This window comes from Takifugu flavidus, chromosome 12 (assembly GCF_003711565.1).
Source record: "Takifugu flavidus isolate HTHZ2018 chromosome 12, ASM371156v2, whole genome shotgun sequence".
NCBI classification, from domain to species: Eukaryota; Metazoa; Chordata; class Actinopteri; order Tetraodontiformes; family Tetraodontidae; genus Takifugu; species Takifugu flavidus.
Genome location: NC_079531.1, coordinates 2,299,985 through 2,325,036, shown reverse-complemented (window position 1 = coordinate 2,325,036; position 25,052 = coordinate 2,299,985). Strand labels below are relative to the sequence as shown.

The 25,052-nt window shown below is 44.1% G+C and overlaps 1 protein-coding gene across 2 annotated transcripts; it reads left to right on the top strand.

The window, feature by feature from the left end:
- Positions 1-2,006: 2,006 nt before the first annotated feature.
- caln1 (calneuron 1) lies at positions 2,007-25,046 on the top strand. 2 transcript variants are annotated; one of them, XM_057049007.1, is made up of 6 exons: positions 2,007-2,394; positions 7,482-7,603; positions 10,694-10,837; positions 13,363-13,475; positions 19,482-19,638; positions 22,807-25,046. In XM_057049007.1, the coding sequence occupies exons 1-6, from the start codon at positions 2,198-2,200 to the stop codon at positions 22,932-22,934; spliced, it is 861 nt and encodes a 286-aa protein (XP_056904987.1). In that variant the 5' UTR covers positions 2,007-2,197; the 3' UTR covers positions 22,935-25,046. The 2 variants fall into 2 exon arrangements, with proteins under 2 accessions (XP_056904987.1, XP_056904988.1); XM_057049008.1 differs by lacking the exon at positions 2,007-2,394 and adding an exon at positions 2,580-2,598.
- Positions 25,047-25,052: the final 6 nt, after the last annotated feature.

Genomic DNA, 25,052 nt, shown 5'->3' with positions numbered 1-25,052 from the left:
TGATTTATTCAGTCGTTCGTGGCAGAGTCTGGTCCAACTAGCGGGAGACACTTAAGCAAGGGGAGGGGAAGCAAGGACTGCCAATTTGTTAGGGTGACTTGCCCAAAAGTCTTTCATCTCTGTGTACATGTTTTGCATCTTAATATCATATTTGTACATGACCTGCATGAGATCATTGTTGCTTTTGGGCTCTTTTAGTAACTTTGCTCATCTGAGAAGGTGAAGCCCTCTAAATCGTCAAAAGGCAGTGTTATAGTTGTGAAAATAGATTCTATTTTCCTTAAAGTAAGATTATATATTTCTATATCACTGTGACAATATGCGTCCTTTGTGATTAATAATCTGCTGTTATTGTCAGAGTAGCCATAATTATGCCAGACATAGGATGAAGTTTCCGGAAGTTCTAAATATTTTTAAAAGCCTCTGCCAATTTCGCCAAATCTACTGCGGCGGAAAATGTAAAAATAAAAGCGTAAGTCAATTACCTGTAAATATGGAGCCTTCCAAAAAATAATCCACGTGTTTGCATGCTTATGTATCTACAGAGAGTAACGCTCGTGCTGGAGTTTCGATGCATCCTGTTCTGTCGCCGTGAACCATGCTTTTATTTTGAAAGCACTCACCGGAAACCCAACAGTTTTACTTTGATTCTTTTGACACAATTTCACTTTTTAAATAGTCACTTCATGATGAAGTGACAGAATAAGAGCCGTCGCAGATATTTGCTTGTCCGTTTCCAAACGGAGCCGTTTAGTTGAGTTTTGTGTGTTTTTCCTGCGTGTGTGAAATGACACACGAGGTTGAGACGAACGAGCCAACCGCTTCCTTGATCGATCGCGCATTGATTTGGGTCGCAGAGTTTGGAACCAGCGGGCTCTTCTCGTCAACCTTTCGGAGCCTGGAGCGTGTGTGTGCGTGCGCGCGTGTGTGCCCACCGTCAGTGCGTGGGATATCACTTTCAATCTCTTTTTAGAAAAAGCTTTTTAATTTCCCAGACGTCGTTTCCAGCCAAAAACACAGCGAGCGAAGAAACCTTGAGTTTGGTGGACTTGTTTGTCCCTTTAAATTTCTATTTTTGAAGAATCCGACAGTGTTAAGCTTCGATGGTGGGAATAATCTTGCTGATCTAGAATAAAGGATTTTCTAATAACGCTGGATCCACCATTGAGGATACATCTCTAACCTGGATCCCAGTGTGGACATCGAATAGCGGATTCGAATTATCACCTGCACACACTCATCACCCTCAAAGGTAAGTCGGGCAAATCCCAGCAAACTGCCTCTCGGGTAATAAATGAGCTTATTAACACCCATCGATCCAAACGCATCATTTTTACAGCCGCATCATTTCTTTGCTTGTAAGCAATTATTGCTTGTATGTGTACATGATCAATATTGGCAAATGTGAAATGATGCTGATTTACTGTGTTTTTTTAAATTAAGTTTATCGATAATTAATAGTTTAGATCCCTTTAGTTTGTCTTCCTGGGTCAAAGTAGCGCCGGTGCCGCGTTGGTCACATCTAACTGAATAATTCGAACTAAAAATCAGCCACTTCTGTCACCTTGGCGACGAGTAGCTCGCAGAAAGGTGCGTGATACTCTGGACTGGACGTCCAGCAGCGTTTGAGCTCCAAACGTGCGCAATTGTTCCAAACGATGGCGCACGCACGTCGCCTGGCCGCAATGTTCCCGAGGACCCCTGTGGTGATCTGCAGAACCCACTGAGATCCCAAAGTGGCTCCTGCAGACTCCTCATCTGCCATCACAACCCCACCGTCTCTGTTCTGACTGTGCGCTTTTCTCCGTGTTTTCTTTGTTTGTTTGTTGTTGTTTTTTTGCCTCCGCGCACTCTCGTGCACGGCTCAATCTGTCTCGAATGAGGCCCCCTCTTCGTCTCCTCATCTGGAGGAATGCTTTTTTTTTATTTTTTATTTTTTAACAGGGGAGTAGTTGAGTGAGAGAGCAAAGGGGAAGAGAGGGAGTCTCAGGGAGGGAGGGAGGGAGTGAGGAGCTGGGGAGCGGAGCGTGAGCGGCGCTGCCTCACCTGCTGGTCTCACTGCTCAAATATTAACAACGGCTTTCCCGGGAGCTGATGCCGCTTCTCCGGGACAAGCCCGAGCTGTGGCCGCACTCAGTGGTTTGTGGACAGGCAGTCCACCACTGCTGCTGTAGGCACGGCCGCGTCTGAGGCTCTGATGGAGGAGGAGGTCACAGAGGCTGATCCACAGCCCACCGGCATGATCCCATCACCAGGGCTGCACTCTGAGGTGAATGGAGACCTGCCAGGACACCCCTACCTGAGAGACGGGCTGCTGGACATGATAGAGAGTCCGGAGAGGGAGCCTGTAGCGCTGCGGGATTCTGCTGAGTACGGCCAAAGCCTCCAGTGTGGGTAAGAATCGGTATGCAAGAGAGAGGAAGAGTGTGTTGCTGCAGGAAACGTGCTGGCAGTGTGTTCTTCCCTCACAGCAGATGACTTCTTCTCCCTCACCGAGGCTTTGGATGTCTCTCGGGTGGCTTTTATTGTTTCAGGGCGGCTTCTTCAAGGCGTTGCAGAAAGAGCTGCCAGGACAGGCTGCGAGTCCTCCTGCTTCATGTGCGTTTGACCTTATTTTGAATGCAAGTTTGAGGTATATTCACGCTGTTGTGCGGGTTGTGTACCTTGGTGTCATCTTACACTGCAGAGAAGCACCGTTGGGTTGGTGAAGGTGCCTGAAATCCCTCTGTCTGAATCCCTCCTGCTCTGGTACAGGTTCCAGACCCCTTTGATGGGTGTACGCTGCACTTTAAACTTGTTCTTAACTAAAGTGAGCTGTTTAATGACTCGCCACTGCCACGCCACCTACCGCCTTTGGTAGCAGTCATGTGCAGCGTGATGCAGATAAAAGCCACCTTTTCTATGAGCACAGTGGTTGGTTGTCTGGAACTGATGGCTGTAGCTCAATCAGATGAGGTTCGTTCTTGGTTTTACGCCGTCTTTCTTTTGTAATAGCAGCAGTTTTACATGCGATTGAAGGGGATTTGAAAAGTTGACGGTTGAATTCCCTGTTTGTACCAACAGCCTGCAGTAATGAGTTCTATTTCAATGCATAGTCATTATAATCTGAATCTTCTCAGTGCTGCCCATTTCTGCTGGAAGGCTGTGCTGCCGGTACACAGCGTTCCGACTTCAGCACCGGGCTGTTGCTGTTGACTGAGCGAGTCCACAGACCCGGATGTGAGAAACCGTTTGGCCTACTTGTCAAGCAAAGTTCTGAATAAAACGCCGGCTGTAGAAGGAGCTCATAAGAGTTTGATGCATCCTCATAAATGAATGAAGTCATTTTTCACATTCCAGCACCGTAAAATGCAACAATCCCACCTCTGCTGCGGTTTAGGAGAGAAGGATGAATCAAGTTATGAGTGTGCAGCGACAGTACAGTAATTGTTGTTCTGGAAGGTGGTACCACCTCAGTCATTAGCCTAGGCTGCGTTTTTATAGGGCAATGCTGAGACCAAAGGTGTTGGCGACATTCATCTCTGAAACAGAGCTACAGCTGGTGACAGTATCAGCGTTCCCAGAACGAGGAGGTTCCTCTGAGAGATCAACATGCTGGACCCTCCGGACGGTACCTGCAGGTTGGTCTGAGGTGAATGTCAACGCTGGGACATTTTCCCAGATCTGCTGCATCTCATGAGTGCACTGAGTGCATTTTATTTTCCTGCCAGTTCTTTGAGGACAAGGTGTATTCTAATTGTGTTTCTACCTCCGGGGTCAGAATGTTGGAATTGCTCACGTCATCGCCGTCTTATCCTTGAAGTGTCAGGACAAGCGGTGCTTTTTTCCTTCAAGGTGTACAGGAATAACTGCAGCGAAGGTGCATTTATTTATGTTACTACTGTAATTGGGTTCAGTAATGCTATGCGCCAGCCTCCACAACCCTCAGAAAGGCTGGAATAATGCAGGAATACTCTCAGACTGCCTTAAAATTCTTTGGGCATGAGAAATGAACCGAAAACAACCCTTTATGGTGGTTTCCTCATGTTTACATTTTCTCAAAAGGACCTCCTATAGAGCCCTGATTGAATACAAACAACCTCCACGCATTGATTTTGTCTATTGGGTCAAATGATTGTGTTTTTTCAAAAGAACGTTGAGCAGGGATTCAGACCCCCGACTGATATCGTGCGTCGGGAATGTCTGCTGCAGCAGCCGCACTCGTCACGTTTCCCGACTGCTGAGCTGCTGAACATGCAGAGACTTTGGGTGACAGTAGACACTGTCCTTGGAGACGACAGAGCCTCAAGTTATTCCTAGGATTAGAGTCCTCAGGTCCAGCCTCAGCAGCCCTCAGCACCAGCGAGACGCGTCCTTTCTGATGGTGGACCCTGACTCAAGGAAACTGAGTTTGTGTACCAGCATCGGCTAATGGCTCCAGTCATGGCCAGAGAGGTTTATTTTTATTTTAATTATTTTTTTTAAATGATTTTTTATTGCAGGGTTGATTGCAAAAGTTGCACTGACGGATTAATATAGCTGAGAGACTTTAATCAAGCTAGAAGATTATTTAGTGTTAAGAAAGATTCTGATTTATAGTATTAAAAATATATTACTGAAAAGAAAGACATGCAAGATTCATTAGTGCGTCTGGCTATGGCACCATACTGTAGATTTCTCTAATGAGACCTTTTTGTTGCCAGAATCTGACTTTTAAGCTCCACAACGCTTCTTGTCTGAGCTGGAATATCAAAGTGTGAGAGGAATATTGATCAGAGGGAGAAAATTGACGTGTCCTTGGTTGAAGCCGAGGTGATTATTTTGGGAATGAGGTGATGACTGTATGTTGCTCAGCTCCTGAAGGGCAAATTAGCTTGTTCAGCTGGGACCTTGATCAATTTAATCAAAGCGTAATGATACTGAAGAATGTGAGCGGCTGTGTTGAGCGGTGTCTTTCAGAGAGGAGGAGGTCAGCTGTTTATGGCTCCAGCACTTTATTCTGAGTCCATCTGAGAACCTTCTGCCCTTCTCAGATATTATAGTGAAATATTGCACCTACTGTTTATCTCCCAAGCTCCTTCTGCGCTCTTCGAGGCAAAAGGTGTCTTTTTTTTCCAGGTTTACTTCTTGGTTCACTTGTTTCCAAAGAAATATTTATTTATATTCAGTGTTGTTCTATAATGCAGTGTTTTTAAATTTGTTATGGACCTAAATTCGTCTTTGCTAAACCATGCGTGGTGGGATGCTAAAGCCTCGGTGCAGGTTGATTTGCTGGGGGGAAGAAAGACATTTTTCTCAACCTAAGCAGCAACAAAATTCCAAAAACCCACTTTAAACATTATTTAAGTCAATGCATATTTTACCTGGGGGGTTTCTGGTGCAGGCAGCTGTTGTTAGGAGGCATCTCCTCATGATAACATAAGCTGACAACGATGTTACAACATTTATCACCTCAGATGTCTCCTCTGCTCCGTTGTGTGCTCCGTCAAAGAGATGAAGGTTCATGGTTTGGCTGTTACCCACCCAGAACTCCTGACCGGATCTAACAGATGTTTTCAGATGTTTTTGGTTTAGCTTGTTTTTCCTCAATGAGATGTTGTAGTGTCAAATTTCAGTTTTAAATTTAGTTCTTATCACATGGTGTCTGCTAGATTCAAACACAGTGAATACTTTGATTACCCAATTAGCTATAAAAAGATCACATTTTGATGACTTCAACAAGAAGATATTCAATTATAGAAGGCATTGGTTTGTCAAACATGCTGGTTGGAGCTTCCTGAGCAACTGTATAAAGAGACATTTGGATGAAAATGCTTCTGAAACATTCCCGCTGTTTACTTCAACTTGTCTCGTCATTATTCTTAAATGCTCTCTTCTTTGGGGCTTTTGGCCTCATAATTAGATCACTAAAGAAGCACTTAAAGTCACAGGAACGTGAGACAACGGAACAAATGTTGAATCACGTTACCGCCTCTATAACGCTACACAATTAGCTGTAAAACACAGCTTTTGTTCCTTTTAAGGTAATTATAATCCTAAATATCTGAGAAGCGCGTCCAGCAGCCCCCTGAAGACATCTGATACGTGTTGTTAGGCCAGAAAGGAGCTGACAAGAATGATGATTGTAATGTATTCATGATGACAGTTGAGAGATATGTGTGAATAATTGATGAATTGGGAAAATGAAAGATTCTGACACCGCGTGCTGGTCGTAATGAAGCCGTGGGCGTAGTCGCAGACGTCTTCGTGCGCTTATTAAAGTGACAAACAAGAACGATGTTGGAACCAGATTTCAATTTGTGAGGCAACAGATTGCTGCCGGCTCGGACCAGTGAAACATGGGCAGATATGGATTATGGAGGGGAGAATGGCGCAGCAGCCAGAGTACACCAGGCCCTTCTTCATTAATAATGCATGAGTTTATAAACTATGATTTTTATTTTCATGGGAAATGGATCGTCTGTTTCAGATGCTCGTTTTTACCAGTAGCATAGGCGCTGTTAACGTCACTCAAACCTCTGCACAGACTTGATTGATTCCGACTCGTGTTTTGATGCTAATTTCCCCACTGAAGGAAAGGAATGGTTTTGATACGTCTCTGTTGGTCCTCCTGGCCTGAGTCTGCAGCTCCACGCTGTGTTCCTGTGTGTTTCTCAGTGGTTCAGCCCGCTACAAATCGCTCCATCGCTCTATTCACTGACTCCCCACTGGGGCTGCTGCTTTGATCAAATACACCAAAGCACTAAATCACCCCCAGCACTTGGGTTGGGTAGTCTGTGTGTGAGACTAAAGTGATTTTCATGAGCTTTTATTTCCACGGTAAACCATCACCTCTGCATGATTCTCCTAAATTGTGCCCGATTTTATTGAAACTGAAGGCTTCCTCTATCGGAGCACAGGAGGAGCGTGTGACGTGGACGGACAACTTCCTGTGAAGTTGATGACATATTTTTATTCCTCTGGTTGGTTATCGACACTTGGTGGCTGAAGTATTCAGCTCCTGCGTGACGTTTTCAGGTTTCTCATCGGGACAGAATCCAATTAGAAGGAAGAGAGCAGCCATCCAAATATCTTTGCTCTCTTCTTATTTTACCTCTGTCCCCCTGGGCTCCAGTTTAGTGAATAATTAAGTGCCTCAGTACATTTGCACGTAAACCACATGCTCACACGCTCCTGCCCGGCGCATACGAGCATATTCGCCGACATCTCCCCTCAGCTTGTTGCTGTCCATTTGGAGAATGAGCTCTGCGTCATTTATTGATCTCGTTCAGGCTGTGGCATTTACTTGCTTAAGCAGCAGCGCCGCAGATCCGCAGAGCTGCTTCCACTTAGATGATGGACTAACATTTGTACTTATTTATTTATTTATGCACCTCTTCATCTCAAATGCGACAGAAAAGAGGATTTGTGCATTTCTGAGCACGGGTTTCGCAACACAAATGGCGCCGTTTCCTCCTGTCACAAATGAACTTGGACGTGTGTCTCTGTGTCGTCTCTCTCAGGGAGAAGATGCCGTTCCACCATGTGACGGCAGGTCTGCTCTACAAGGGAAGTTACCTGAACCGCTCGCTGTCTGACAGCGACAGCGACGTTCTGGCCAGCATCTCTGTGGAGGAGCTCGCTGGTGAGGTTTCTCTTTGTTTTATCATCGCTAAAGTTTTGAAAGACAAACCATTTTTGAAATTTCCCTTTCAAGGCCGACAAAGCCCAGTCCTACTCATTCCTCGGGCGGCCTATCTTCCCAGCAACATCTGTTAGCTTCTCCGTCTACCTCCCTTCCAAATGAATCAATTAGCAGCAGCAGCACAGGCAGCCAGTCAACCTGAAAATATACATCTATGGATGAAACATTACACTGCTGCCTGGAAATTGGCTACACAATACACGATAACGGCCAGATACTCCGACGGGGTCGGATTTTAATATGCGCGGGCCTATTTGCTCTCATGCCTGCTCCAGCTGATTAATTTTGTTTGGTGGGTTTCCAGAGGGTCCTCATGAGGTCAACTAAACATTAACTGTTGCCTGTCGAGCGTGTTATCATGCGATTGGGATTGATTATATAGAGCCCGGTGCTGGTGCTACAGAGATGTGGATGTTTTGGACCCAACTTGAGTTCAGAAGACAAATAAAAGCCGTGCACGCCAGGAGTGGTGGATACCTTTTGTCTTCAAACCAATCAGGCTAAGGTTGGAGGGGGAACGGAGCAGAAAAAAACTGCGGTAAATGTTTTTCACCCAGTAAAAGATAGAATTTTATTTTTGTTATCGTGCTATAAATGAGTCAAGTCAGTCGTGTTCACTCAGGAGTGCTTTGCACCTTACCAAGAGCTGCAGAAGGTCAGGGATGTTTGATCACACTTCAGAGGAAGATATTCTCTTTGCTCCATGCAGTGGTTCACCTGCTGCACAGCTGTTCTCTTCATTATCTCCCTTCTGTTATTAATCCTACAAACAAATGATGTGAGCTTGATCATTAGAGATCAAGCTCAATATAAAAACCTTCCACCGAGTAAAAGCTGAACCTTCACTGACACGGAGACTCTTAGACGTCCTGGCTTTAAACCTCCAATACATTCTTGTGCTGTTTCGCAAGAAAGACAGCGACAAGTCTGAACAATTGCTCAAATCATCAGTGCTCGCCAGTCCGTGAACAGAAAGGCCACCACCGCCACCTCCACCCCAAATAATCACCAAGTCTCACTCGGCAGATGTTTTTAGGCTGAGGTGATTCTCAGGTATGTGGGACTGATGGTGAGAATTGAATCTATTGGGTGTTTGTGGCACCTGAAGGCAGCACAAAGATAAAATTACACTCACTGACAGACGGACAGACATTCAGAGGAGCTGTCTTTTATTCTCAATTAGATATTTTATTTTTGTCAGCGTAACTTGAAGTCAAATTTACCACATTAGAGCTGGACGGTCAAAAAATCCATCCATCCATCTGGGAGAATTAGTGGAATTCCCAGACCACCTGAGGGAATTTTGGAACACCTCCCCAGGAGGGTCTGGTGGAGCCAGACAGGATGAACAGGTCTAGAATATTAGCATTAGTCTTATTGGTAAACTCACTTTATTGAGAGTGAAAGGTAGCTCTCATTCTAATTTGAATTTGGTTGTTTTTTTGGTTGTTTTGGAGAAGGTGGACTTCACTCCAGCATCCACTGACGTCCACAGTGGGATTGGCCTTGACAAATAAAGAAATTAATGCATGAAAAGTCATTTAAATACCTCTCTATCTCTGTCTTTGTGGCTGTTCTGTTCCATTGAGCACTGAAAACATGGAAAGTAATCAACAAAGGCCTCGCTCTTTCATTTATTCATATAGGGAAAACCAATCTGGGATGCTTTGATGGGGTTTTGTCAGCATTTTTGTGCATGTGTGCCTGACAGATTATTTTCCATCAATCCATTCTTTTGTTACAAATGATACTAGCGGTTATGGAGCTGTTGTTGGGGGAATGCAGTGGCAGGTGAGAGATGGCTGCCCTCCTATTATCTACCCGGCATGACCAAAACATTGTTCTCTCTTTAATTATGCTATTTATTATTGGCGCTCCATTTATAGTTGGCTCCTTTAATATCAGTAGCCGTGTGATTGATTCAGGATGTCAGCAGAGCAGCAGATAATACGATGATTGATGGGCTCATCCACTAATTACTGGATTTTGAATGTCTGGGTTCATGCCACCACAAAAGGCTGTTAAATCTTAATTGCTCCACCCAAAAGAAGCTCAATCATAATCAATAATAGCACATATTCCCCTCAATGCCGCTTCGTTGAATGTTAGTCAGTGTCCACGTTTCTGGTGCTTTTGTCCCGCTTGAAATATTCGTCCAAGTTAAACCATCGATCCTGCTGCCCAGCCTGTGATTATTCCCCAGGGTGGAATGGCAGCGTCCACGTGTTCTCCCTACGAACACAGCAAATGTCTGTCAGTCTCTCTCTCTCTCTCTCGCCCGACCCTCCCTCCACAGATAACCCGACCACACGGCTTGACAGTAAATGAACCGACTGCTGATTCAGCTTTGACTCTATTTAAGAAACCTTAAGTAAATACGCGTGTTTTCTTTTGGCTAAAGCCCAATATAGGGAATTCAGCAACAATTTGACCTTCTACCTTTTCCTTTGGATTGATTAGTCCGTTAGGCTGTTCCACGCTGATATGGAACATTCACAGAAGCCCTGCTGATGAATTAAGCAGCGATTCTTCTGGTGACTAATCTGTGCACACAGACACCATGCAACACCCGTCCGAGCTGTCATTGCTTGACACACGTTACCCGTTTGGATCGGTGGCGGCGGGAATGAGACCCGACAGTTGCCGGGTCCAGGGAGCCGCTCCCCGACAGACCTCAGCCATCGACACCGCCAGGGAACCAGGACCCAAACGTGCTAAAGTGAAAATGGCGCTGGCTCATCCAGCAGGTGGGGAAATGGATCAATGGCAGAAATTGATCTCGTTAACTTGAGGCGGCGATGAGAGAGAGGATTGAATTTCTGAAACGGAATTGCGAGAAGGCGAGAGGAGCGAGAGAGGCGGAAATACATTTGGGAATGACGATAAATGAGGGGGGACGCTTAAGTTCAAATTGGCCCAATTAGATTCAGATGAAGTGAAAGTCACATGATGTAGAGATGGAAGCAGAGTGTTCATATCTGCACTGATTCACTGCTGATTCCGAGTCCATTCCTTGCTTAAATTTGGCAGAGATCCGAGAGGCGTTCAAGGTGTTGGATCGCGACGGGAACGGCTTCATCTCCAAACAGGAGCTTGGGATGGCCATGCGCTCTCTGGGTTACATGCCCAGCGAGGTGGAGCTGGCCATCATCATGCAGAGACTAGACATGGACGGTGAGTCACATGAACACCCACAGATGCAAAAATGTAGCATACAATGCGGCTCGGCTCGACCCGTTACAGCCTGAACGGCTTTAAAAAAACAACAACTCTGTCATAAACATGTAAATGTGCTGCCGTCTCATCAGAAAAGAGATTTGCAGTGAATGATGATTGTTCGCTCTGTTGCCTATTTGTGTATTCACATTCACAGTGGCTTCTAAACACTTCTGTTTCCTCATTGCATTTTTAATTTATTTGTTGAACACTTTTGTCACCTGTAGCCAGTTTTGGCCTTTTGTCTCCTGACAGAATCACCGAGCGCCCAACAAATCCCTTTTTCCTGAAAACCGTTTGAACAGGGCCAAGTTTCAGTGAGTGACTGACACTTTCTAGAAAGGATGGACGGGCAAAGATGCAATATGCAAATGTGGGATTACTGGTAAACACTTAAATTCTTCACAGTGTAGAGAGAAATTCTGTGTGATTAAGACTGCATATTTAATATTAAGAAGTTGGACCTGTTTATTCCGCCTGTGACTCATCGTCTTCAGAGTCGCAGAGCGGCTTTTGTGCCTCGGGGCTGCGGCTTGATGCTGCGACTTAAAGAAGCAGACGAGGCTACTGATGGAGGTCACAGCAGCGTTTGTCTGTGGCGTGTGATTTTATTTATGGATTTTATGGATTATGCATGTGCTCACTTGATTCTCATGCTTGTTTCTACCTGTATGTTTTAGAGTTATTTGAAAAAAAAGGCTGCATAAGAGTGACTTTCTATTAGTCACTGTCAAATAGGCATATTTTGATTGTGAAACAGAAAAGCTTCTGTGGAATAGATTCTATTTCTGTCCAGTTTAATAACATGTGCAGTTGTATGCTGATTGATTGGAACCTTTCTGCAAATACCTGAGCACACAAAGATTAATTACTCCTGCTGAATAGTGTGAAACCCACATTCAATAGTTCCAATAGTTGTTGGCGAATATTACAGTTCCGAAACCAGAAATTCAGTCCCGGTCAAGGCCAGCACCACTTTCTTTTAGAGTATGAAAGAATGATATGATAATCACAGAGAAGAGAAAAGGCTTATAATTGGGTCTGCTGTGCGCACTTGTGAAGGCTGGGTCTTGGATCATTGATTCTGTGCTCAGCAGCCAGGTCCAGCTGGTCCAGCTGATAGGTTAAGGTGCTTATCTGATGTGTTTTTCTCTAACCGAGGTCTGTATGACCTTCATGAGGCTATAAGAATCCTTTGCATTCGCATTCACATGTTTAAAACAACAGCTGATATTCCAGCTTCAGCCAATCCTGCGCTGTGGTCAACGACCTTGAGACAGTGTTTCTGTGGCCTTGAAGGTAAAACCCGTATCAACAAAAACCCAAATACAACCGGTTTTCTTCAAAGGCAGCAGGATTTAATCATTCATCATCACCTTTATCAAGCTGGGATGTGCGGACGTGACACCGCGCAGGAAAAGACGGGTGAAAAAAACAAAAAAAACCAAAAAACAGGTGTCTTTGTTCTGACGGGCGCTGAGGGTGACTCAGACAAAGCGAATAGTGAATATTCCGCAACATTTCCTGATGTCGGTGCTTTTTAAACCGCGGCACATGAAGAGACGCCTGACAGAATCAGTGAGTTAAAAAACAAACCATCATGTATAATAAATGACTGTAGGTGCTGTCGACTGCAGTAGATGAAAGTTCCCTTTTCCCACTCCAGAAAAGAAAAGGTTGTGTTATTCAGTTATTTATTTTCCGGTCTTGTGAAGAGTTTATTCAGATTCTTTCCAAAAACTGCATGAATTATCTCTTCTGGCCTAAATTGGAAATCAGATCCCTGGCTGCAGGGATCACTGGCCATGGCAGGAAGTCCTTGTTCTGAGGACGAGATGAAGTAAAACCATCAATCTGCTCCATGTGCAGCCCGACATGCCACTTTCACCGCATGGTTTCTGCAGAAAATAGACATTTCTTGTCAAAAACTGGACAAACTCACAGGCTAAAGCCTCCGACATTTCTGCATTTTACACCGAGAGGAAAAGATGCAATGTGTTGAATTTCCTCAGCAGCCGTGTTCAGGTTCACAGATTCAGAACTGCCGGCTGTTAAAAGGACATGAAGATCATTTGTTATTCCCGCCCCCTCCTCAATAATGGAGGGACAACAGCAGGACTCTTCACGCCGCCTGAACCGTTCCCACTGTGTCAACTGTTGTCTTGGTGAAGTTGAGATGGAACAGGAAAATAAATGGATCCAATCTCATCCGACATGTTCAAAATGCTAATGTCGCTTCTGAATAAGCTACCAGGTATTTGTCAAACAATGTCTTCATCTGTGGCTGGTTTGGTTGGGAACTTTTGCAAGAATCAGTGAGCTTGATTCCCATTTTAGAATCTCTAGACATCGCGTAGAAAGAAAGCCGCTAAGATGCATCTAATGTCCTGGTGAGGTAGACCTCGAAACTCAATTAAAGCACTTGAAAAATGATGTATGTAGCATGTATGATGAGGTAGTTTTCTTTCTTTTACTTGTGCCAGGTGACGGCCAAGTCGATTTCAACGAATTCATGACCATCCTCGGACCCAAACTCCTGTCTTCTGAAACAAGGGAAGGTTTCCTGGGCAACACAATAGACACCATCTTCTGGCAGGTAAGTCACCTGTTTGCGCAGCGGCCTAAATCTAAAACGTAAAACCTGCGATCAGGCTGTTAAGTCCCCTCGGCATCTGTCCTGAGTGTTATCGTGAATGATGCCGCTGATATGTGACAGTGACAGATGTCTCTCCGTACACCCGAAAGGCTGACAGAGGTATCAGCGGTGTCGCGCGACGATGAGAGCAAACGTCAGACCCGCGAGATGGAAAAGATTGACTGTGCGAGGCGCTGATAGACGCGCCAACAGTGGCGGCAGCGGGGATGGGAGCGACGGCAGATCGAGCAGATGCGAGGGAGAGAACGGGCTGTTCGGCTGTGACAGGAACAGTCAGCGAGTCAGTCCTCTTCACGCATCATCAGCTCCATCAGAGGTTGTTGTTGGGGGCAAAAGCCTGTGGCTTTCGATGCGAGGAGGGAAATCTCAACCCATGAATACCTTATCGGCTGTGTTGACCGTATTTACTGGAGCGTTATTGGTGAACATGCCTCACGGTCCCTTTATTAAGCTATTGTCTTATTTTGGCTCTGCTATCTTCTAGCATTAAAAAACATCCCATGCAGCATTTGTGTCAGGGTAAAAGGTTGAAACTCATCTTAGAAATGCAACAAGATGGGGGAAAAATAACCTCACGCAGGGACGCACAATGGCGCAAAGTGCCGAGCCAGCTAATGAATGAACGATCCATCCATCATCTCCACGCTGTTGAGGCCCATTATGTTCAGAGAGCACGCTTGACAAATAAAAAAGATAACACATTTCCTATCAGTGCACCAATTTCTCCGAGCAATATTCCCAGAGGCAGTTCTGATCGGTAAAGGCTGATATACTTCTCCGATGAAAGGAACGCTTTCTGTAGCATAAAACCAGCCCGGAATCGCAGCAGTATCAGGAAATGTCCGTGGGGGGAGCGTGACAGTGAAAACGTCCAACTCCGCGAGTTTCGTGTAATCCTTATTTGATAGGTTTGACATTGTTTCGCATTACACCTTCCTCCCTTTGGGATTTTGTGGGATTTCTGGGAGTTATCTAACAGCAGAGACTGGCTAACTCGGGGAAGGGCTTATCATTTGATTCAGGTTGGGCCTCTCCGAGCTGCCGCAGCATCGGGACCTTGTCTGCTGAGCGCTTTTCCTCATTCTGCTAATGTCAGCCGAAGTGTCACATCCTCACCAGCTGGAGCGGTTCGACTCACTCCGTGTCACACACTCACCTTCCTACTCACTCGTATCTGCTCCTTAACACTCTGATAACATCTGATAATCTCTTATGAATATTTCTAACCTTATAATCAAGTAACTGCAACCTTTTATCAAGATTATTTCTCAGAAACTGGCTGGCGCGCTTTGAGTTATTTCGTTCAGAGGCTGGAATGTTTCCTTTGCGGGTCACACGGAGGTCCTTCATTTCTGGGTGATAAATATTGAAGATGCATGGCTTATGAATTTTAGAGGACCTCTGCGCTTTTAATTGCAGGACAGTGCCACTGACATCCAACTAATTAATCTCTGCGCTGGGCTGAGAAAAATGATGAGATGGTGATTTGTGCAGCTCCGAGGGAGGCTGCAGCAGATCAAGCTGCACCAGCGCCGTCATAATTCAGAATTCTTTTAGTGGTCGTGAGACGTATATTAGTCCTTCACTGAAAGGAAAGTCAAATATATTCAACGTTACATTTTCCTGCAAAAATAATAATTATGGAATAATTATGCAAAATGATTTGTTGATGCTGGAATTTCTGGTAAATTGATCCTATTTTTAAAGCTTCTGCATGTCCTAATTACCATTTGGTTCATTTTTTATTTGCTTTGCTTTTTAAGAGAGGATGTTATTAGTTCTTTAATAATTATATTGTCACAGATTCCAGACCTTCACTTGAATATAATGCTGCATGCTTCAATTGGAATTATGGATTTGAACACAAAAGCTGAATTTTGTCTGAATTTTAATCCCTCTGTGTCCCCACTCCCTCAGCGGCATTATTGAATTTTGCTGAATTTCCTCTCCAACATTATTGAATTTTCCCCACATATTGACAATTACTGACTCAGGAGCTTTTTTGTTTTTTTTCCAAACTCGGTACAAACTTTAGTTATATAATATTGTGACACTGAGTCGATTTCGATGTGTTACATTTTATTGTTCTGTTTCATCAGCTTGTTGAGCTGCTTGCGTTGAATTGGTTCAGCTGGAACTGGAAGGTGAGCTTAATTCCTGTGTCTTCACCTGAAGTGACACCTTGAGCACAAACTGAGCTCATTTTTTAACGCCCCATCCTGTCTGAGAGGCTTATACAGATCAAAACCTTTTGCTTTTAGCCTGAATACACACTATTGTAATTGCTGTGAGTCTGCAGCAACAGTCCACAGAAGAATATAGAGTACATTTCACTGCATCTGATGGCTCCCCTCCAACCCCTGAAAGATGTTTTGGAGTGTTTGAAATATTGCTGTTTATGGAGAAGCAACAGGAACTATAATCAGATTTGGGTTTAAGTCTTTTCCGTACTCTGCTGATTGAAAGGAGCCAATCTACTTGGTCTTGTCGCTGATGTTGGGGAGGATCAGTAAAGGCAGAATTCCTAATGACGGTGTTGTTAGAATGATGTCGTTACGCAGCAGAATTTGTTCGACTTTTTGCTCAGGCAAGCTTTCGTCACATCGAGACAGATCTGTTAAAGCACACATCTTCCTCCAGCTCCCAATTTATGACAATTTACAGAGACCGTGTGGCCTGTAACTTTTAGATCTGTTGGGTTTTTAGGCGTTTCGTATCAGCCAAGAGGATGAGAGAGGATTATTCATGGCCAGCAGACATCCAGGCTCCATTTCTGTGTCTCGGTCTACCATTTGCAATTGGTAGAAACCGCCACTGCTGCAATATTAACAAGATTCAGGAAGGCGGACCACATCCAGCCACCCTTGCTTCCACTCTCCCTCCCACTCCACTTCCGTCCACATACGGCTCAGTTTCAGGTATTTTACCAGTCTTTTTGGGTGCAGGGCTTTATTCTTCTTGCTCTAACACCCCCTTCGGCTCAAGAGCGGCATGCCTGCGGTTCTTGGCCATGCTGGAAATATAAATGAAATAATTCAGCCTTTTCCTTTTCACCTCCACCTGCTGGACTTGATTTATTCCTCCATTCAGCTCACTTTCTCTTCCTCTGGGCAGGCAGTTGTACTAATGAGGGCCATGAACTCCAAGGCCAAGCACCCAGCCAGCTCTATTAGAGCTTGATTTAAAGGTATTCAACTTGATTAATTCAATCATCCACGATTGGATATTGATAGTTGGCTGATTTAAACCCTTTTTTCTTACTTTTCACCCTGATTCGGGATTCTAAAGAGAACTTATTTTAACTCAGTACTCTTTTCTCAAATTTTGAGCACAGCAACTGAAAAAGCTTTGTAAGAGTTATCCATTAATTATCCATTTAATTCCGTATTTCTTTGCAGAACCGGCAAAGTACACGTTTGATTACTTAGATCTGTGAGTCTGTGACTGTGCCGGATCCACTGGATTTGCACTCTGAGATTGTCTCCAGCTGCAGCGTATTTCACATCTATTAGTGTTGGCGCCAACCAAAAAAACAAGACCGTTTCCCAAGTGTTTTACTGCAACATTGATAAGCAAATGCATGTAATTGGATTCTACAGTGTGTGCAGGACATTATCTGTAGCCGTATAATTTGGCTTTGCTACATAAGGCTGAACTCAGCAGATGGACGGACACCGTCTCTTGGCACCCTCTCCCCGCCATGCGTGAGAACTGTTGAGCGAGGCTTGTTTCCCACTGTAGCGCCGCAGATCTCTCTCTCTCTCTCTCTCTCTGTGAAGGGCGACTCTGTCTCCGTCCATCAAATTCTCCACCACGGTTGCACCAGTACAGTCACTGGAACTGAGCGGCAGCATCTGTAGGGTTTATCTCCACAATCCTGTGTTGCTTTCAGGAGGAGAAAAAAGCATTTCCTCTGACTGGGTCAGGGTATTTTGTCCAATTAAATTGTATTTTGCTCATTAACAAGGTGGAGCAAGAGTTACGTCCTATTTTTTACCGTAAAGACGCTCAAGCCTACTCATGAAACCTGTTTCCTGTTTCAGTTTCAGTCATGAAGTCGGCCAAACATCATCCCTTCCTGTTTCCCCTATGCAAATGTCTACACAGTGATACTGCCTGGGTCATTAGGACAGATTTGCTTCCTGGTCCCCCTCATTGTCATCTCTGCTGGTCATAATGGTGCGCGACATTTCCACATGATGGTCCATTCAAGGCTGCTTCGCTGGAGCTGCGATAACACTCGTGATTGAATTTCTTTGAAGATGAAGCGGTAGAAAGATAAGCAAAGGTATCCCCTCTGTGCATGGGATTTATTAGAGAAGGTAAAATGTCACACGGACCACGGAACATCTTTTTGGGGAGTAATTTGTTGCTTTCATCGGACTCACTCATAAAGGTCAGAACGTGAGCGCCGTGTAAGAGCAGGTCCGGAGTGTGGAGAGTGCAAATCAAATGGCTTTTCTTATCTGCGGCTGGAGTGCTCTGCGAATGAATCATTTCACTGGCCTGACTCTCTTCTGTGGATGCCTTCCAAGGAAGGCCTTGTTGGGAGCAGCAAGGTCGCATCAAGGTCGCGCAAACACAATTAGCCAACGGACATGATCCCCGGGCAGGAGTGACCCAAGAGTTTAGAGACATACCTGAATGAAGTGTAACTTAACTGTAAGTCATGTGATGTAGCGCTTTAGCTTTAGCATCAGTGCTTCAAAATGTAGGAGTCATGCTTTCTGTGCGACGTTTCTTAAAACCAGTTTGGTTTGTTTTTCAGTATTCTTTAATGTTGAGCCAGTTTATGGAGTGTTTTTAATTGTTTTTATTCAATTCTTTATATACCACCGTTAATTATTTCCGTCTTTTTAACAATCCTGCCTTTGATTAATGGCCCAGACTGTCAAAGATGAAACTTTAACCTCCGACTTAATTAGCTCTGATAATGAGGCCTCGTGGCGGCTGATTAACATTTGAAAAAGTGATTGTTATTAGAGTTCATTAGCTCTCTCTGAGGTGACGAGATGACAAATGGTATTGATCCGATGTGTAATTATCTAATGAGTGAGCTTGCCAGTGAATTTTCTTCTCTGTCATTCGCTGCACTCTTATTGGAATTACAGACACACTCTGACATCTACAGATCACCGCCAGCACCTGTTTAAAGATTTGCCTGTGAGCGATAGAGAAGCAGCCGGCGTTAAATACTTCACCTTCAGTCCGGGTGAATGACGAATGTCGGCTTTTCCTTCATTGGCTAGTTCACATCGCTCAGATTCTTCTGTTGTTACAGTGCAGAGGTATTTTCAGTGTATTTTCTTTAGGGCGGCAGGATTGATTTTATCCATCACAGCAGCGCTGCAGAAAAAAGAATGGTCTGGAACGTGTGTGTAAGGCGTTTAGAGAGAGAGATACTGAGAGAGAGAGAGAGAGAGAGAGGGAGCCAACGACCTCCAGGCTTTGCAGCAACTGATACCGAGGATGGTTTCATTTTATTTTGGCAGTAGTTTTGTTTGCGGAGATAAAGTGGACAGTGTGAAATAGCACAGGAGTTGTGCCAAGAAACATTTTAATAACCTTCAAAATCACTAAAGGAGGATCACAAATGACCTTCCAGAACCAGTGGTGAGCTTCACTTGCTGATTTGAAGCCCACATGCTTATTGAGGTCTCTGTGGAGAGACCAAATCGGCAGAATAAGACAATAATAGACGCTTGAGACAGGGGTCTTTCCTTTCTTTATTCTCCTTAATATGAATTTATCTCCTTATTCCCAAAGTCCAAAACAAAAGCTTCAGGTGTGTAAATGCTTAATTTTGTCAGTCTCTTTTCAGTTTCTTTTCTTTTTAGATGCGTTTGCTGTATGTACCGGCTGTACAGAGCTGTCACATGACACCAGGAAAAGGCTAACAGCGCAGCGAAAGAGCATTAAAAAAACATTCCTCATCTCTTCCTGCAGTTCGACATGCAGAGAATCACCCTGGAGGAGCTGAAACACATTCTGTTCTACGCCTTCCGTGACCACCTGACGATGAAGGACATCGAGAACATCATCATCAATGAGGAGGAGAGCCTGAAGGAGAACTCCGGGAACTGTCAGACAGAGTTCGAAGGAGGTGAGCTGAGACGCTGGAGCGTGTGAGTGATAACGGAGAACAGGCTGCGGCCGCTGCAGGTGAAGTCAGAGTAATCCATGAGGGACAGCTGCCAGTGTCACCGGGTGCCTGCTGACTTATTGATTTTGGAGGCTCCAGTTCACGAACCAGCACAGATAAAATATGCATGACTCCGGTTAACTTTTTAGACATTTATAGATGCCGCAGTGGGTATTCCGGGGCTTTCCTTTCCCTCTTTTTGGAAAAAGTCCATCTTCTACAATTAATTTGTCAACAGCCCGAAACAATTTCATTCTCCTCAGAGGCAAATGTGCGTAGTGAGGATTTAGCTCTGGGCTAGACTGCAACATCCTGACATATGGAGGTACTCAGTGTCTGACTTATACTGAAGATTGTCGGGTTTTTCACAGTAAATGAGTCTATGTAATTCCTTCTGGAAGGAGTAAACGTCTGCAGCCTTGGCTATAGAAAACAAACATTAGACTCCTTAGATTCCATTAGATCCGTTTCTTTCTTTTTTTTCCTGTAAGCATTGAAGAGAATAAATACTGGTGGCATATTACAATGCTTGGAGGAAACAACAAGGAAAGGGCTCAAATGGAATCTAACCAACCAGTCCCAACCAGTCCAGAAGATGGTTGGGGTCATGATAAAGGTGAGAGTCTGTACCTTCCATTGGACTGATAATATTGCCCATGATGCAACGTGCTTATCACCTCTGGAGATAGCTGCTTTTACACTGAAAGAAGAGCCGAGGTTCCTGTCATGGCTCAGAGTGACAGTAATGTTCGCCCTTCAATACAAACAAAATTTAAACAAAATCAAAATGAGTCCTTCTAATTTTGAAACTGTGGATCATGTCCTGGAAAATTGATCTAGGACAACATTGTCTCTCTTCATTGTTCATCTTAATCCTTAAAATCTTTAGAATTTAACATGAAGGTGTAGGTGTAAGAATGAAAATTGCATGAGAACTCATCCTGAAAATTTCCATTTCCTGACCTTTTGTGGGCTGACGAACGTTTCTACAAGAGTGAGTAAAAATGTCAAGCAAAAAAACAATTATGTGAATACTCTTTTATCTTGATGAAGGAAATCTTCTTTTAAAACTACGTATTTCTTTTGATTTTAGCTTCTTTTTTTTTTAAATCACATGAATTCAGATTTAAAGCAAGGTAGGGGGAACAGGGACCCCTAGTGTCTGGGAGGAGAAATATCGGCCCACCGGGTCTTGAGATGACGTGCCATCAACAATGATTAACTACTTTCTAGAGTTCTACGTTCATGTTGAAGGCAACGTTGTTACCCCGACACGGGCTTTTAACCCGACAAACTAGACCTGCATCGATTAGATTTATTTACCAGAGATCTGGGAGCACCACATGCCACACACAGACACCAAAATGTGCTCAGTCATAGAGAAATCAATCGTTTCAGCCACAGCACATCCTGCTGAGTACAATTCATCACACTACCGTGGTGCTTACCGCTTCACCACCCTGATATACGAGGAAGCATAAAAGGCTCCTGATTTCCCTCCTGCTCCACTGCACTATGGGATCAATATGAAGTGGAGCTGCAAAACAATAGAAGGGGAACGCAACCACTGAAGTTTACAGGCACCGATTCAGTGCAGAGCGGAGTCCTGCAATATGAGTAAAATGGGAAGTGCTTTGGGGGCTAATTTTGTCCCTGGGGTTCTAAAACTTACATAAACACCAGTATTATAGATGAAAATGATGTGATGTGTTTGGTGTTATTAAACCAGAGAGACAGGTAAGAGTTAGCTGTCTGGAAACCCGCTTATGCTTAATTTTATTCATGGCTGCAGCGGCCCTTTGGAGAAAACCTATTGTGAATGTTTGGCACGTTCGTAGCAACGTAGAGGAGCCGAGAAGGTGTTTTACGAGGATGACAGCAGGTCCAGGCGGCTGGACTGGGAGCTAACGTCTAGACCACGTCTCAGCTCCAGTCTTCAACCTGCCAGCAGCCGAACATATGCTCGTTCCATTGGCGCCCTCTTTAAATCAGCAGAATTGATGCCTATGAATTCTCCACAGAAGGGCTCTTAATAATCCATCATGCCGCTCTCTTTGACGGTGGAGACGCTCGGATCCACTCATATATAAGCTGGCAGGTTGCTGAAACTGCTGCATTGACAAAGAAAAGCAGTTATACATTTTCACACAAATGTGGATATTCTTTTTCTTTCTTTTTGGCGACCAAAGTCAGCCAATCATTTGGTTCGGTGAATATTTTTTTTATTATGTCGGCAGGCTCTCAGTCAGAGAAAGAGCTCACATATGACCCAGTTCATGTCCCAGTTCCACAGGATCTCATTTCCGGTGCCATCCAGAGGTGTGAAGTGGCGTTCCGGAGGGTTCCCAAAAGAATTGGTTTGTTTAAATAAACCAAGAAGTACCAGGATGTGTAAGAAACTCAGTGTAGACTCACTAAAACAGCTGTGTGTATCTAATGGTAAGGATATCGCTTTGGGTTAAAAAAAAAAAAAAAAAAGCAGTGTACCTGACATCGTATATGATGTGAGAGTCTGGAATAGTGTTTTAAAGTGGAAAGTTCCTAATAATGACACCACCAGAGATGCAGGAGTCAAGAAAGACGGAGCCCTTCCCGTCCGACTTTCCACTTTGGATTTTCCTTAGAAGAGCAGTCAAGAAGCAGTTTTGATGACTTTAGTGCTTCTTGAAATGAGAGATAAAAATAGAATGAGTGGAAGTGTGAGCCATAGCTGCGGGTCATTGGCTCGACTCCCCTAATTGCAGCAGGGCTGTAAAATCATCTCAGCAGTTCGCCGACCTGCAGTGGGAAGAGGTGCCAGGTTACAGGTCGGCACAGGAGGCAGATTCAGGCAGAAAATGATCAAGAGAGTGTGTGAGGGAGTGAGCGAGCCCGGTATTTGTCATAAAGCGTCCACGTTCAAGGTGATGTCAATTAATCCCTCTTAATACCACTCACCCTTTAAACTGCACTTTGCAACTCATTTCATTATTGATTGGACAGATCCTGAAATCTTTGGATTCAGACAGCTGGGAAAACCAGCCTTTTAAACGCGCCATGACAATCAACGTCTCACCCAAAGACAGTTAGCCAGCCATCGTGTTTTTTATTGCTGGTTTTAATATTCTCTTTCCCTTGTCTTAACCTCAGTTCACCCTTCAAAGAAGAACCGTCAGACGTGCGTGAGGAAGAGCCTCATCTGCGCCTTCGCCATGGCATTCATCATCAGCGTCATGCTGATCGCAGCCAATCAGATGCTGAGGAATGGCATGGAGTAGCTCCGCCTACCGTTCATGTGGAACGAGCATGTGCATGCCACTGGGTGAGGCCGAATCCCTGTTAACAGGAGAAGGAAGAATGATCAAAGTCATCTACAGCATCAACTTTTCAAGATTTTTTTTAAAAAGAAAATTCTGGACACAAGCGGCACCTCTTCACCCAACACCTAATGTAAGCCAGCACGAGGGGTCGTTCAGGATTCCTCCCCCTTTACTCTGACAGGGACTCTCAAGGGCTGACAACACACGTAATACTTTGTGTCTGTTTCCCTGATGCAACTTCAAGTCAAGTGCACGAGTTCAGAGCTGCGTAGCTTCACCAGCAGCAGAGACGTGGCCTGTGTCTGCAGATCTGTCCCCACCGGGACACCAGTGAGCTAACGATGCTGCAGCCTGGGCTCACAGAGCGGGATGGAACATTCTTCCTGTGATCCGACTTCCTGGAAGGATGAATAGTGAAATCCTAAACGTGACTCCTCACCCTCTACAGTTGAGCTTTCAGTCTTTAGCTTCATCACCATAAAAGCTGGGAAAATGAGTCCTTCCTTTAAACCTCCACATATATTGTATTTAAATTGTGTTTTGCAGTTTGCCTCAGCAACGGGGGCTGTAGTCATGTGCCAGAACGCATCCCATTTGGTTTAGTGTTGGACAGAAAAAGTTAAATAAGGTAAGACCCTTTTTTTTGCCAGGATGATAATTAAAATAAATGAGATTATCATGAATTTCTCTCATTTTTAATTAGATTCTGTTTGGGTTTCTTGAATCTCTGCACGTTTTTTCCCCTAATGATTCTTTTCTCAACATTGGCTCAGCTGTAGTGCCATCAGCCGATTCTGGCCAGTTCCTGGTATGACTACCATGTGCAGACTGAAATGATTGTTGATGATCTGTGAATTTAAGATGCAGTTAGCTCTGAACTCCTGCACTCCCTCAGCTCCACCTGTGATGTGGGGTCTTAAACACCTGTATTATGTGCATGTGATCGAGTCGGTGTCCTCTGTAAATATTAACGTCTCAAAGTCTCAGTATTACGTGTCTCAAATGTCTGTCACAGGTTAGAAATGTCTCTGTATGTGCATGATTTTCACGGGCTCCTCTCACTCGGGTACTGAGATGCAGGGAGGGTGAACAGCAGGTAATAGGACTTACTGCTTCCTGTCAACCCTAAAGCCATAATCCTGCAGAGGTTAGCCAGATTGCGCGTTCCTCCTCTCACATACGAAAGCATATAGGATATTCGTCCGCGTAGGGCCTAGTTTTATTCCTGTTATTGTTTTGGCTGTGCATCTGTCAGTACCTTCCAATACGGAAACGAGGAGGCTTGTAACTATGTGAAAGACTGCCATCTAGTGGTGGAGAAGACACATTGTTAATGCGCGTGTGACAGACCATAAAATGTGCCACATGTGACTCTCAAAACATCGTATTCAGTGTCTATCGGTGTCTCTCTTAAATGTTAAAATAATTTATGTATATTGTATAGGATGCAAATACTGCAGATAAAGCAGCACAACACATAAAAAAACACACATATATTTGTAGGAATAGATTACTTCCCTATGGCAGACAAAGTCTTTTTAAACCGGAAAAAAGGTTTATTCACAAGTAAAGGCTGAATAAAGAGTTGTGTTGTAGGTCACACTGCTTTTTTGTGTAATTATTAATTTTTGTAATTATTTCAGTTATGCAGGATGTTTCTTACTGAATTCAGAGTCACTGTTGCAGTGTAGTAAGTAACTGGAAAAGTTTGTGCTTATTTTATTTGGTTTTTTTCCCCTTTGGGGTATGTTTCTCAGGATGTAAGTCACGGTTTTGCTGTAACCAAACGGTCACTACTCCTTCGTGGTTGCATGTGACAGTCAGCAGTTTGAGGTCAGCAGTATGGTGGGTGGATCCCATGTCTCTTTTTATTTTGTCTCATATTGTACAAAGATAATGATTCAGCATATTCATTTAACAAGCTCACACTATACATATTTTGCATGTGCAATACTTAAACTATAAAGTAGAGAGAAACTTGTCCTATTTATTAGAAGCATCATATTGTAAATATTGAAAATCTGTACAAAATGAAAGGATTAAGGCAATAAAAGTGTTTTTTTTAATTAACGGTGC